The following is a 13,793-nucleotide window of genomic DNA, read 5'->3' on the forward strand; positions in this document are numbered from 1 at the left end:
CAACTTCAACCTGAAGAAGGGAACTTAGAGAGGTTTTAGATATCAACTCCGGAAAACTTGCAATGTTTCTTTCAAAGGAAAATAAAAGTTACATCTCTACATACATTACCTCTAATTTGAAACACCTTGACTGCTCGGTTGCAAGTTGACTCCGCACAGAGTGAAGTTCCTATTACATCAAAATACAAAAAAAAAGTAATGTTGATATAACAAAAAAAAAAAATCTATGAAGAAATTCTCTCAAACTTCATGTGTCTTGCTTATTAATACTTCCAAATGGTACAATGCAAGACTGAATAAGAACTAGTTTGAAGGCAATAGTATTATTATTTATTGACCTTGTATAACTCTGCGCTTCGCGTTTCTATCTCTGTTAACTCTTCCTTCAGTTGCAGAGTTTGTATCTTCTCCTTGCTGAGTGATGCTTCTAGTTCTTCCTTCTCGGATCTAAGTGATGTGATAAATGTTCGCTTTTTCCTTCAACCTGTGGGATTTAATGTGATTTATCTTAAGTCTACACTTTGTTATTCACACAGTTTAAGGAGATAAAAAGTTATGCGGGAAGCTACCTTTGATCCGGAGTTAACATTATCCATGACAATTTCCCGTACTTTACTTTCTTGGCTCACCCCGATCTCAGACTCAATATCTCTGGTCGTGGCGTTGTTAACAGCAGAAACACTATCACGCACAGGAGAAGCTTCCATAATCTTTGATTTCAAGCTTGATTTTGGCTTGGTTTTAAAACATTCACCTGTGATTGGCATAATACAGAATTAACAACCGAGTTGAAAAAAAACACCAAATCAGTATAAAAAATGTATTTATTGAGTACTCGTTGTTGTAACGTCCGTTGTATCCACCAAAGCAACGATTACGTCTTCACCATTGTATGAGCTCACAACTAAACTCAATCCCTGTTATATCAAAGTAACATTTTGCAGCTCAACTCTGGAAGTCATCACACAAGGGATTTACTCAAATTTTCATGTTTCTGGAATAAAACTACCTCACTAGCGAGAGGTACACCTCCTTTTACTGATGTAAGTACTGACCATGCAAGAGTAGACATATTTAATACAACAGTCTCACATGCCCCTGCGGTAATGTATCAGCAAGGACCATAATTACTCACACTGTACAAGTAAAGAGGTTATCTTTTCTTCCACGAAAGTTTCCAGTGATGTAATGAGTATTTCCAAGGGAAAAGTGTAAAACGTACCGCTCTTGTTATCTCCACCACCAACTATATACCAATTTTCCCCAATCGTCACACCAGCGTGTCCAGCGCGTGGAGTCGGTGCTTCACCTTGTTGTGCATGTCTTGACCATTCCATCTATAATATGGAAACACATATGCTAAGAAGCTGACAGATAATGTTGCCGTAAACAAATGAGGTTTAACATACAGTTTGCAGATCAAGGACGTGCAGATCATTAAAACAATTTGTGTGTGATCCTCCGCCAAATATTAGAAGATAACGCTCAGCATGCACTGCAGCAGCATGATCAGACCTTGGTGATGGAGGGGAACCCCTGCAAGTTGACAGAAGTTTAAACTTGAGCAATATAAAAAAAAAAGTTAAAACTTGAGCTGCTGATCTTTTGATAATTGGCGGGTTTGTGAAATTTCCTTCAATTTCTGGATTTGTATCCTAGTGTTTAACTTAACTCGACTTCTTCAAAAGAATGAATAAAATGCAGAAACGTCATAAGATCTTACACGGCATCTATCTCAACCCAGGTCATGGCATCCAGATCAAGTAGATGCAAATCATTCAGAAGCGATTTATTTACATCCTGCCCGCCAAATATCACCAATTTTTTCCCCACAAGAGTCACGGACTGGCCTCCACGCGAAACCTGCAAGCAAGAGAGAGTGATAAACATAGTCTCGAAGAAGCCAAACTACATACTCGATTTCAATTATCAGAAAGAAGACTACTAAATTGTATTCAGATGCAACTTAACACCTGGGAATACTAAGAAGAAAGAAAAAGAACAACTTTTCATTTTCTTCTTCTGATAAAACTATTTACTCGGTTACTAGATCGGAACGTTTCCCACATAAGGGTGTCAATAATTAGGAGAAAAGATGAAGTACCGGTGGCTTTCCATCTGTCCTTAAGATTGACCATGTACAGGTATGCAGGTCAAAGACCTTGACTGTGACGAGAAAACAGAAGAAAAAGTGATAAAAAAATTAGTATTCACAAAACCATAACCGACCTAAAATTAGCCACTTCAAAAGTGTTTTAACTCCTACCTAGAATTGATTCTGAGGGATCCTTTGCATGACCACCGATAGAAAGAAGCTTATTGTCCCATGGTATCTTCATCACAAACAAAGAAGGGCAGTGAGAATAACGTATATCTTAGATTATTTTCTGCTATCAACTAGTAGCATTGGATTTCATGAGGAGATTACTGTACTTTCCCAGAAACTTGCCTTTGACATATCAAGGCTAAAAAACGAAAGAAGAAGAAGCAGAACAAAAACACGAGTTAGAATACAAACCAAAGAATGACCAGCACAGTGAGTTAGTGTTGCTGGAGATGATGTTTCCTGTGATTCAGTCACAATCTTGGTTTCAACTCTTGACCAAGTCCAGTTTTTTAGATCTAGAACCTGTATTTCAAACACCATTACAGAAAAAAAGCTTATATGCTACAGAAAACGAAACCAAATATTTTGATTTGATTAAGTTAATGTTATAGAAAGAATGCTATAAGTTGCTTACATGAAGATCACCCAGATAACGCCCATTGTGATTTCCACCATACATATACATCTTATCTTGCATAACCGCTGCTCCATGCTGAAACGAATATAATAAACAAGAACTAGAAAAGAGAGAAGATACACGAAGAGATCCTCTTCTTCCTTTTTTTTCAATAAGATTTTAGTTAAATAATACCTCATACCGAGCTTTTGGTGGATGGCCTAATGTAAGTGGTGGCGTCCACTGGTTAAACACAGAAATAGTATTTGGGTCTTCCAAAACCACATCTTTATCTTGGGTCTCCGTCAAACGCCCATCCTCTGTAGCGGTTGTCATCGTCTCACCAAAAGAACCTCCGTTCTCAACACTCGGCTCGGCCTTTGTGCTCTGTTACAAAGAATCCATCCCAGTTACTAAATGAGTAAAGATACTTCTCCTTAAAAGTCTGAACCTAAACATGAAATCGTGTTATATAGGCCTCAGACGAGTTTGTATTTGCTAGCAATACATGCACAAACTGAAACTTGATCCTATGTATATAGCAATGAAATTGCTTAATTCGGGGATTTAAAAAACTCACACTGATTTGGACATCTACAGCAGGGTCTGGAACAGAGTTCGGTGATCTTGGATACCAACTAGGATCTCCTTCCTTTTTCAAAAATGAGGAATATAAGACGAAAGATCCACAATAATAAGCAAAAGGAGCGCCTTTAAAGTCTCTGTAGATAGGTTACCTCAAGAATTTTCACAAAGTGACGCATTGCCTCAATGGAGGGCATGGTTCCAAGCCCCTGCCAACTAGTAAACATATACATAAGGTCATCAGAACCACGTTCTATACTCTTTGTTCACAGAAACATCATCATCCTAAGGTGACTTTTTTTTTTTTTTTGTAATTGTAACACAATCATCCTTAGGTGACTTTCCCACGGCATATGACCAGCATTTTTGCATACAGTACAGCAACACCAATGTTTAAATGTAACTCTTTCATTTCAAAAATACTCTCATGCTGATGGGAATCTAAAAGCCTCTCCTCTTATAGTGTAAGATGAATCTTAACCTTTTCCACTTGCTTTGCTCAGCTGGATTCCACACACTACTAGGTTTAGGTACATTGCAAGGTCCTACACTAGCCTGTTTAACACATCAAATGCAGAGTGTATCAGTAAGCAAGCCTTTCTTGTAACCACAACGATCGATCAATATAATAAGTCGAGTCGCCTATCATCAAATCAAATCAAATCAAATCAAATCATGTTGTTGTTTTAGATCGCTAGATCGATCTCGTGGAAACTCGACATCGTTTTCGGAAACCTGCTGGTGGAGCGCGTAGAGAAGCAACGCGGTATCGTTGGAGAATTTGGAGCTGAGTTGTTTCAAGGAAGGCGTTGGTGCAGATCCACCGTCGAGGCCGAGGTACGATGCGGCGGCGTAGAATCTGTCGGGGTAAGCGAGGCTAGCGCTCGCCTTCGCCGTATTAGCCATTTTTTTTTGTTTCCTTCGTTTCACAGATTTGATCGAGAGACGATGGAGGAGGAAGAAGGAAGAGCCAACAACACTCTCGGGTTCGAGTTTTCGGATCAATTTAAAATTAAAGTTTATTTAAATTTCAATTAACGAATACGAATGCTAGATGCAGCGTTTATATAGCAAGGCATGCGGTCTTAACCGAAGGGAACATAGCAAAACTGAACCAAACCAAATGTTTTGGTTTTCTATTATTATCCGGACGTTGGTTCTAAACCGATCGGTATATTTTCAAATATTATCAGTTCATACCATTAATTTTTTTTTCTTTTTAACTAAACTTATGAGTATTAATATTTCAAACCGAACTAACTGAAAATCACTGAAATTATCCAAATTTAACAAAACATAATAATTCAAAATTGGTTGGAAAATTAAATTAACCGAAACTGAACCATAATTTCTCTGGTTAGTTTGACAGCTTATTCAATTTATTTGAATTAACCGGGAACTAACACCTGAGTAAACCGGATGTATGGTCAAGAACAATGTTTCGCAAAAAATTGGAAAATGGTAAATTATGAATTTGAAGGTGTTGAATGCCAACATCTGTTACCAGATACAGGTTTTTGGTCTGTTTAACACAAACTGCCAGAATTAAGATTTTGATTATTCAGATAATTTACTTTAGAAAGAACAAGAGGGCAATAAGATTAAAGATACCAAGTGCCAAGGAAAAAATTTGCTTAATGACAAAAACGAGAAGCTCAACCAATCGGTGGACCTTTTGGTGTATCACTGGAGTTCTTATGTGACTTGTGCTTCGATCTTTTCTCCCGTTTCTTACTCCTGAGAAGAAAACGAATAGAGAACAGAGTCATCAACTTAAGCTGCCAAAAAAAGTATGCAAGAACAAAAAAGTAGGAAGGTTAATTAATTAGTACTCGTCATGTGAAGAGCTATGTCCTAGACAAGATTTTAGATTCCTGTTGATATGCTTCATGTCCTTTTCACTTGGGTACTTATAGTTCTTTACCTGCAAAAAAAAAAAAAAAAAAAGAAGGGAACATATAGTAAAACTGCATATTTAGAAATGAAGTTTCGTAGTCAGTCAGTAGCATACCAAATATTCAACGTCATCTAGTAATCTTATGAGCTCTGAAGTCGTGTGCTCAGAGTTGGGTTGAGAAACAATGTTCTCTAGGTACCTGCACTAAATGAAGTTTTTAGTTTTAAAATCCAAACCGCTACAAGCTTTCACATAACAAAAAACAGAGGCCAAGAGGGTGTAATAACCTATCAAAGTCGACCACTCCAAGAACCCCATTTGCAATACGCAAAGCAGCCAACGCCAACTGAGAAACAAATACATGAGTTTCAACCAGATTCTTTGATGGTTTTTTTTAAGTATTCTTCAATTTGATATTAAAAACAAAAGGCTAAGGGAGACAAAAGAAACCCACCTGGCCAGGAGGAAAGAGGAGTGGAGCATCTGTGAGCATAATTTTATCGGCTTCTGCTGTTGCAGCTTTGATCAAACTCTGCAAAGTTAACTGAAAATGTTATATGCCAGTGTATGAGAACAATGAAACTTCAGAGAGGCCCGTTTTAAGCAAAAAGAAGACTTGCAGCAGTCATGAAGAGAGAGATCTACCTCCAGCTTTTGGATTTCATCATCTCTAGCTTGAAGAAATTCCTAGAGGATGATGATAAGACGATGTCACTTTTGGAGACAAGCGTCAAGTTAAAACAAGTATTGATAAACTACAAACCGAATATAAAGTATTGACAAGCTATAAATTTCACAATGTTCTTCCCCTATAGATTTACCTCCATGTTGCTGACAAAGCCTTCGATTGCACGATACGGTGCATAAACAATCAGATCAAATTCCAAACTCTGCAAATAATAAAGTTAAATTCTAATATGAAACAGAGAAGAAACACAGAGGAGGACAGGAGGGATAAATAAAAATAGGGAAATAGCTACATATTATTGTCATGCCTGGAGAACAGCCATCTCGTACTTGAGAATTACATGGTGATCTTGTTTAATCCCCTTGCCTATCTCCTCAGCAGATACATGATTCTCCTCTATTTTACAGGCTGCATACACGCAGGTTAACCTGTTCAATGAAAAGTATCAATAACCTGACAGCAATTTGATAAAACACTTTCAAAACATTATCTTTCTTTTTCTAATGGAAAGCAAAACTTGGTCAAGGCTGTGGGTGAAAGAAGTTTTATACATTATTTCTTTGGGATGATGTTGCATAACAGACCACTGCAGATAAAATCTTTTAAAGTATTGCAGAGCTGTTGCCTGCAAAAAAAAAATTAGAAACAAAAACATGATAATTCAGAGAGCTAATAACAAGATCAAGGCTTTTTATTAATTTTATTTGGAAATTCTATCTGAAATGTGGACCTGAATCTTGTGAGGAAACTCAAAGGCACTGCAGACTTCTTGAACCTTCGCCTCATAAAAAGCTCTCATGAAACGTTCCTCATCAACACTCAAAGGCTTAAGCTTCTTATCACCTTAGAGAGTTAAAAAATAAAATAAAACTAACATCATTAAAAACTTCGACCAACAAAAACCATAATGATAAATAAATAAATAAATAAATAAATAAAAACTTACCTTGATCTCCTCCTGCATCAAATTTCTCTGATGGATAAGTTAGTGAACCACTAGCATCTACTTCAACTTGGGTTGTTCCACACTATGAATAAGAATAATAAGTTTCAAAAAAAAAAGAATCTATAATAAATACAAGAAGTAACACTCATACCTTCTCCAGCAGTTGTACTGCCCTCTGGTTAGCAGCTTTATATCTCTCTGCCTACAATATTAACAACAACACTAGAGCTTAGCTGCAACACCAAGAACAATCACACATGGACATGGTTTTTCTCGTCGAAAAGAAAACAAGAAGCAATAAAGAACGTATGGGAGATGGATACTAGTTTCTGGGGTGTGAAAATCCACTTGGCCCTTTGAGTTGATGTCTGGAAATCCGCCATTTCTGTGCGACGACGGATGATCGCCGATACCAAATTCAACACACGCTGTCGACGACGACGACGGCGATTCTCGGGGATGAACCACCGTCTCACTCAATTTCAATCTTTATATTATTATTATTTTTAAAGTACGTAAAATTTCATTAGATAATGTTGGGCTTTCATGGGCTTGCGTAATAAAAATTAAGTAAATTTTATTTCATAGGCTTTTAAGCCCAAAACTGGCCCAATAAAAGAATTAACTGTTCATTACTTATTACCTAACTAAAACTAAACTAACCTCTACCATTACCATCCATCCATCAAAAAGTTTTTTTTTTCATATTTTTACAAGAGTCATGATTTGATTCGTGATCCATCCCATGCAAGTCTGAATGTCTCTGTAGACCGGCATGTTCTGGTGACACCGTGGCTCCAAGCTTCTCACTGCTATCTCCATCACCTGAGCTACATCAGCTGGTGGGTACTTCTTCTCTGTGCACCTCTGTATAACCTCTTTCCCTCTCAGTATATGTTAAAAAAACAAAAGTGATTTCAAGAGGGAAAAATTCCTTTTAAATTTTACCTGAATCATGAGCCAAGTTGAAAGACAAGAGGCAATAAGCTCTGAAGGCATCATCAAACCTTCAGTGTCTGAGGGAGACCAGCTCTGATGATGATCGAAGATGCCATTGGTTTGGTCTTGACACACTATGGAGTTATCTAATGGCTCATGATGTTCTCCTCCTATTGAGTCTAAAGCTTGTAGAACCACATTCCTTACGTATTTATCATCCTTTACCAAAGATGCAGCCTACAACAGCACAAAAGGGTAATATTTGAATGAGTTTTGAGTTATCTGTATTATAAGATTTGGAAACTTCTCTAGATATAGTTGATCTTAACTACCTTAAGAGCTGCATCCACCATTGCTTGTGCTGTTGATCTTGAACCACTAATAATTCCAAGCACTTCTGGCTCCATTTCCTGAAAAGCAGAATCAAAAACAATATTTATACATTCACCTTTATACTTTTAAGGATTTATTCAGAGTTTCCACGGTAGCCCCAAGTTTCATTAACTTGGGCAAACATAGTGTCATTACCTCTGCATCTGAAGTATCCTCCAACATCAGAGCTCGTCGAATTTCACCTTGTCTTGTCTTGTTATCAGCTGTGTTAAATGATTGATCAGTAGTGTCCCTATCATCCTGTAGAGACTTATTGAATCATGCACAGGGTTTACCAAAAAAAAACGTATAGAAAAGAAAAAAAAAAGAAGATCAAAACGTAATGTGTACCTGTTTCTTACGAGGAATCATGGAAAAGTCTATATTTTCAAGCACAGACGGAGGGAACAGAGCAGATGCATCAGATCTTGGGCGTCTGTTGACCTCTGCTTCTTTGCTTTCGACTTGCCTCCTCAGACCGTCTGGCATGATGTATTCCAACGGATTTAAAGGCATGATATCAATGTCCTGTCAGATAAAAAAAAAGGACTTGTTAAAACCATCTGAGTTACTATTAGTGTCCACAAGAAGTGAGTTTGTGATTTTACCATAACTAAGTCGACGCCCAAGTCATCAAACAGAACCTTGCACTTGTTATGATCAACAGTAAGAATCTTGCCATCACGAATTTCCCGTGTTTTAGGATGTACGGCAATGACTCTGTTCCCCACTGATAAAGGCTGAGCAAAATCTCTTGGAAGCACTTCCCTTGCACCACCTGCACGTATCTCTGTGTAATGCTCTCTCGCAGATTCGCGATACAGTTTGAGTTTGTCCCGCTCTTCCTGTATGAACTTCTCAGAGAATCTCCGAGTTCTACCAAGAGAACTAAAAAAAAATACACAGCAGAATGAGTATAACCTTTTTGCAAATCTTTTACATGTAAAAATTACAGAGAGGGAACTTTAACAAACCTTTTAATGACGCTCCATTCAAGACGAGTAAGTCTTGGAGCGTTACCAATCCCCAGATGATTTAGAAAATCAATGAACTCCATCTTCGCAAACCAGGGGTAGTCAATAGCACTGTAGAACCATTCAAATATGCACCTTCGACGTACCAATGGATGTGACAGACAAGTAGAAACTTGCTCCTGTAAATGGAATAAGCAAAATAAAATTTACCAGATTTTGAAATGAGTCTAAAGAGAAGAAATTAAAAGTTAGAGACTCTTACCTTTAATAACTCATGTTTTGAATTAGTTTCGTAGCTATGTGGCTTCTCATGAGTGGTTTCAGAAGATTTAGATCTCTCTTGTAAACTTTTCTTCAAACTCATCTTACGCCTGTTTGGTGGTCTCTGCGTTGGAACCGAACCTGAAACTTGTGTAGCTGACACTACTGCATCCGGTCCGGTTATTTTTCTATCACTACTTGAAGAAGATTCTTCTGAGGTCTTTGCAGTTCTCAGCTGCTTTGGTGGACTTTGATCAGCACGTCTTGCTTTTTTGATCAGAGTCTTCAAATTATCATCTTCAGCCGATTCCTGAATTGCAATAAAATACTTAAGCATAAGCTTTTTGCATAGTGGACGACCACCAGAGATCACAGAGTAAAGATTAAACCCAAGCAGATACCTTATTGTGTAGAGTTTTACGTTTTCTTTTTGAAGTGCCAAGTTCCCCTATGGAAACAGCATTAGCATCAATGGTTTCCTGTTTGCTAGCATCAGCAGCTGAAATTGCAGGTAGAAGACTATCTTCTTCTGGTCCTGCTTGTTTTGATTTTCGTCTGTGATAGCTTCTGACAAAGGTTTCCGGAGTGTTAGGTTTCTCATCCACGTTGTTAGCTATTCTGTCTTCTTTCAACCGTGGATTTGATTCTACATATATCCAACACAAAACATTAAAGAGATGTGAATGGTCGAAGGTGAAAGCTATCTTCTTCTAAACACAGACAATATAAAAAACATTCGTTGTTTCACCTGATTCCTTCAAACCATCAGAAGACAGTAAAGCTGACAGTTCAGCCAATGCTTGCAGAGCTTCGAATTCATCTACACGAAGACACACTCAGTAAGTTTCAGATTCTGGTATAAGATAAAACTATAAAATAGGATTATTATTGAACCTATGAACTTATTATTGCGTTTTACCTCCAGATTTGAGTCCCTCATTGGCATTGCATGCTTTTCCCCTGTCATCAGAAGCATCTCCTTCTGCTTCTTCAAATCTAACATTTTTCCCCTTCTGGGGAACCTCCACCGTACCAACCCCTTCCGTATCCATCAACAAAGCAACATCTCCATCAGGCGCTCCCTTTATATGCCTTCTGTCTCGGCCTATTATCACCACATTCCTAACCATGGAGCTAGCACGGTGCTTGGATTGAGCTTCCTTTGCTTGTGACTGGCAAAAGCAAAAAAAAAAAATTAGAATTGTGTGTTTTAATGATTCGTCATGATAAGTTGTTAGAGCTAGAAATATACCATTTTTTCGTTTGGAGTGCTTCGATTGCCTTCTGCTCTTCTATGTGGTGACCCTCCTCCCCTTCTCGCTGCATTTGCCAATGCTAACGCTAGTGTATCATCGTCATCGGCCTCAAGTTGCTTTTTGGCTCTTTTATTTGGTGGCATAGAAACTTCTCTATCATCCCTCTGGTATTCACTTGATACAGGAAACCGAGGTGTACGTTTACCAGCGGCACGTCGCTCCATTCCTGCATAGTGCAAAGTAACAAATCAAAAACATTCTTGAACATATTCATTTACATGTATCCGTTACGCTGCCACATAATTATTCCACAAGACAGCTCTCTACCATATAAATATTGTGAACAAACAGAACTAAGATAAAAAGGCAGCTTGTTGTTCAATTACTCAACAATTTAAACAGCATATTAATAACCATTTCTTTAGCATCTTTTAATCCATAAATTTTGTACCATAAGTTTGTGTCAGCTTTAGAAATGAGAGGCAGCCTTCCGCTGATGCAACTTGATGTGGTGGATAAACTTCTTCTCGAAAATCACTAGACGGAAGTTTAGCAAGTTTGCGCTTCTGATATTTCATCGATAGTCCAGAGGCACCATGTCCTTCTTCTTCACTTTCGCTCTCCTCCTACAAACATTACCATTAGCATGTAACAACTGGACGACACAACTTTACTATACAAACTAATCTGCCACATCTCTCCAACTGTTTACAAGTATATATAACACTAAAATTTCACAAATTTAGTTTACCCAAGCAAGAAGTAAAATTTAACATGAATTTTAAGGTGTTAGCAAGACAAATGACTCACTATGACGCTGTAATGATCAGTCATCATTGCAATGAGGCCAGCGACAGACGCAGTTCCCTCGGGCAGGGACAAATATGCCTGGACAGAAAAGACCAAAAAGATATCAAATGGATGAAAAAGGGTGTTCATGTTTGAACTTAACGAAGCCAAGGGATAACATATTCTTGTATTCATAGTCATACACGATTCATATTAAAAAGAGCTTCCACCATGTCAACAGACCGGCTATTCCGCACTGCAGCAGCTACCTAAAGCAGTTTCCAGAGAAGAGACAAACAAGTATTAAAGACGTTGTAAGTCATACAAAAAAAAATTGAGAAAGTAGTCTTATCAAACAAACCACACTGTACAAACACAACACAGCTTTTACCTTTCTCCAGTCTCTGCCATGCTTCCGATAAGCGTCATAGAAACGCTCAAGCTCTCCTTTCGTCCAGTGAGGTCCCAGCTTATCAGTCAATATCTTCCTCTGTGGATAAGAATTAACACATAGTCAACAAAAGAGCACTAGACAGAGGGTTTGAAAAACCTCTCTGTCTCACTAACATTAAAGTGACTCACTCTTGGCTTGGTTTTGCTAGAGTTCCTTAAATCTCTCTCTGGAGAAGGTTCTCTGGTGGAACGTTTGTACACACTCTTGGACGTCCTACTTGGCGCCATCTTCTGATTTACCTGTCCAGTGATTGCCAACCAAAAGCTCAAAATCAAAACTGATCTGACCAAGAAAAGACACAAACTTTTTGCTCCCCTTAAACAAAAATTTGCAGCTTCGATGAATAAAGACAACAGCTTTGCTTACAAAACCCCCAATCGGAATCAAACTTTGGAGGGAATTCAAAAAATCAAAACCCAGATTCGAATCCAAGATTTCAGAGAATTTGAAAGTAACCACAGACTAATCAATCCAATACCCGAAAATTCAAATTCCTAAAAATCAGATTAAGAGTTAAGTTCAGAAGAGATCCCAATTAGTAAACCCTAAATCAGATCAGAGATCATCCACTCACCGATTACGCAGCTCTCAAAAGAGAATCGGCGTCGAATCACACAGATAAAAGTTCGGTTCTGAGAAAAGCTTTGAGAAGCTTCTTCGATAGATCGGTGAGGAAAACTCGAAAAGAGGTTGAGAGAGAAAAGGATTGTTTAGAGAGAGAGAGAGAGAGAGATGAGAGAGAGGCGTTGCCGCGAAACTTGAATAAAAAGGACGACTTTAGACTTGAGAGAGAGAGAGCCAATAGGCATTTGTTTATTTATTTTTTTGTTTGCCACTCTGAATATCTAAAACCCTGTGATCTTAAACGACCACGTGTCGTATCTGTAGATATGCACCGTTGAATATTTTTTTGAGTTTATTTAGGGTTTGTAGTAACGGCTCCATGAGATTTTTTCTTTAACAACTATAATTATTTATTCATATAATGTAAAATTACATAGAGTTCAAATAAAAACAAGAAAACAATGAATTACACAATTGATACGAAGAAACAACAATACATTTGATAGTGACTTCTCATAGTCAGTATAAACACCAATTTCCTTTGTTGTATAACATTGGCCAACTTCATATTTAAATCTATAAATATCTTACGAAAAAGAATCTAATATATTGATTCGTTTGAAATGTATAGAAATTAAAGTTGCCAATATTTAACGATTATAAAAAGTGTCATACAACAAAGGAAATACACTTTCAGTTTCGAACCATCTTCTCTTCTATAGCCATTCCCATAATTTCATCAGCAACCATAAATAGCAAGTCCCCTTCAGTTTTTCATCCAACTTCTCCAACATTATTTTCCATTAATAAAAGAAAAATAAAATACCGGTTAAGATAACGCCTCACAAGTTGTGGAGATTGGCCATCAATCATGGGCATAATGACCATGTCGGAGATGAATGATATGTGTAGTGGATGTAACTCATGCAACATCTCACTCGGATCAGAGAATTAGCGATTCCAATTTGAAATCGAAATAAATCTAAAATGATCCATTGACAAATGGGATCACAAGATATTACTAGAACTATCACTGGTGAAAACATAAACCAAAACAACATTGATGTATGCTTCCAGAAATTATTCCAGTAAAAGCATGAAAATGGATAAAAGAGTTATTGATAACTATGCATACTTGCGTCGTTTCCTTTGAATCTTTGATTCTTCGTCTTCTTCCACATCATGTAAGACACAAGCCTTGATTGAATTGTGTATAAAATATAAATTTAGTGCAGAAAGACTGTATTGAAAAAAAGTAATTCAATCGCTATTTTGTTCGTAGAGAGAACTGAGCGGTTATTGTACATGTTGAAGTCTCTCTACGGCTCCACGATATTATATTTGA

The 13,793-nt window shown here is 37.5% G+C and overlaps 2 protein-coding genes and 1 pseudogene across 4 annotated transcripts; all 3 read right to left on the minus strand.

Moving 5' to 3' along the window:
• Positions 1-109: 109 nt before the first annotated feature.
• LOC108807323 (acyl-CoA-binding domain-containing protein 5-like) lies at positions 110-4,317 on the minus strand (annotated as a pseudogene).
• Positions 4,318-4,756: 439 nt separating this feature from the next.
• Positions 4,757-7,335, minus strand: LOC108812466 (cyclin-H1-1). 2 transcript variants are annotated; one of them, XM_018584736.2, is made up of 14 exons: positions 7,280-7,328; positions 7,163-7,247; positions 6,991-7,041; positions 6,840-6,921; positions 6,624-6,736; positions 6,445-6,518; positions 6,201-6,321; positions 6,027-6,095; positions 5,851-5,892; positions 5,660-5,737; positions 5,493-5,551; positions 5,320-5,404; positions 5,141-5,232; positions 4,757-5,045 (listed from the first exon to the last, which is right to left on the minus strand). In XM_018584736.2, the coding sequence occupies exons 2-14, from the start codon at positions 7,220-7,222 to the stop codon at positions 4,964-4,966; spliced, it is 1,008 nt and encodes a 335-aa protein (XP_018440238.2). In that variant the 5' UTR covers positions 7,223-7,247; positions 7,280-7,328; the 3' UTR covers positions 4,757-4,963. The 2 variants fall into 2 exon arrangements, with proteins under 2 accessions (XP_018440238.2, XP_018440237.2); XM_018584735.2 differs by having other exon boundaries at positions 7,163-7,335.
• A 64-nt stretch (positions 7,336-7,399) lies between these two features.
• On the minus strand, positions 7,400-12,656 carry LOC108805662 (protein ALWAYS EARLY 1-like). 2 transcript variants are annotated; one of them, XM_018577595.2, is made up of 18 exons: positions 12,459-12,654; positions 12,013-12,123; positions 11,822-11,920; positions 11,634-11,699; positions 11,452-11,529; positions 11,093-11,267; positions 10,638-10,867; positions 10,305-10,557; positions 10,134-10,205; positions 9,787-10,031; positions 9,387-9,695; positions 9,125-9,303; positions 8,759-9,038; positions 8,502-8,678; positions 8,307-8,411; positions 8,111-8,188; positions 7,788-8,015; positions 7,400-7,706 (listed from the first exon to the last, which is right to left on the minus strand). In XM_018577595.2, exons 2-18 carry the CDS (start codon positions 12,109-12,111, stop codon positions 7,542-7,544), a joined length of 2,838 nt encoding a protein of 945 aa, XP_018433097.1. In that variant the 5' UTR covers positions 12,112-12,123; positions 12,459-12,654; the 3' UTR covers positions 7,400-7,541. The 2 variants fall into 2 exon arrangements, 1 of the variants encoding a protein (XP_018433097.1); XR_001942423.2 differs by lacking the exon at positions 7,400-7,706 and having other exon boundaries at positions 7,954-8,015; positions 8,307-8,374; positions 12,459-12,656.
• Positions 12,657-13,793: the final 1,137 nt, after the last annotated feature.

This window comes from Raphanus sativus, unplaced genomic scaffold, assembly GCF_000801105.2.
Source record: "Raphanus sativus cultivar WK10039 unplaced genomic scaffold, ASM80110v3 Scaffold2773, whole genome shotgun sequence".
In the NCBI taxonomy this organism is placed as follows: domain Eukaryota; kingdom Viridiplantae; phylum Streptophyta; class Magnoliopsida; order Brassicales; family Brassicaceae; genus Raphanus; species Raphanus sativus.

What these genes read in the sequence shown, in the direction of transcription:
- LOC108812466 (XM_018584735.2), bottom strand. Translation starts at nt 7,222, where the DNA reads ATGGCGGATTTCCAGACATCAACTCAAAGGGCCAAGTGGATTTTCACA. An exon ending in GGAGTGGTCGACTTTGATAG is followed by an intron (nt 5,405 to 5,492) that starts GTTATTACACCC and finishes CATTTAGTGCAG; the next exon opens with GTACCTAGAGAACATTGTTT. An exon ending in TAGATGACGTTGAATATTTG is followed by an intron (nt 5,233 to 5,319) that starts GTATGCTACTGA and finishes TTTTTTTTGCAG; the next exon opens with GTAAAGAACTATAAGTACCC.
- LOC108805662 (XM_018577595.2), bottom strand. Translation starts at nt 12,111, where the DNA reads ATGGCGCCAAGTAGGACGTCCAAGAGTGTGTACAAACGTTCCACCAGA. An exon ending in TGAGGGACTCAAATCTGGAG is followed by an intron (nt 10,206 to 10,304) that starts GTAAAACGCAAT and finishes GTCTTCGTGTAG; the next exon opens with ATGAATTCGAAGCTCTGCAA. An exon ending in TGGTGGATGCAGCTCTTAAG is followed by an intron (nt 8,016 to 8,110) that starts GTAGTTAAGATC and finishes GTGCTGTTGTAG; the next exon opens with GCTGCATCTTTGGTAAAGGA.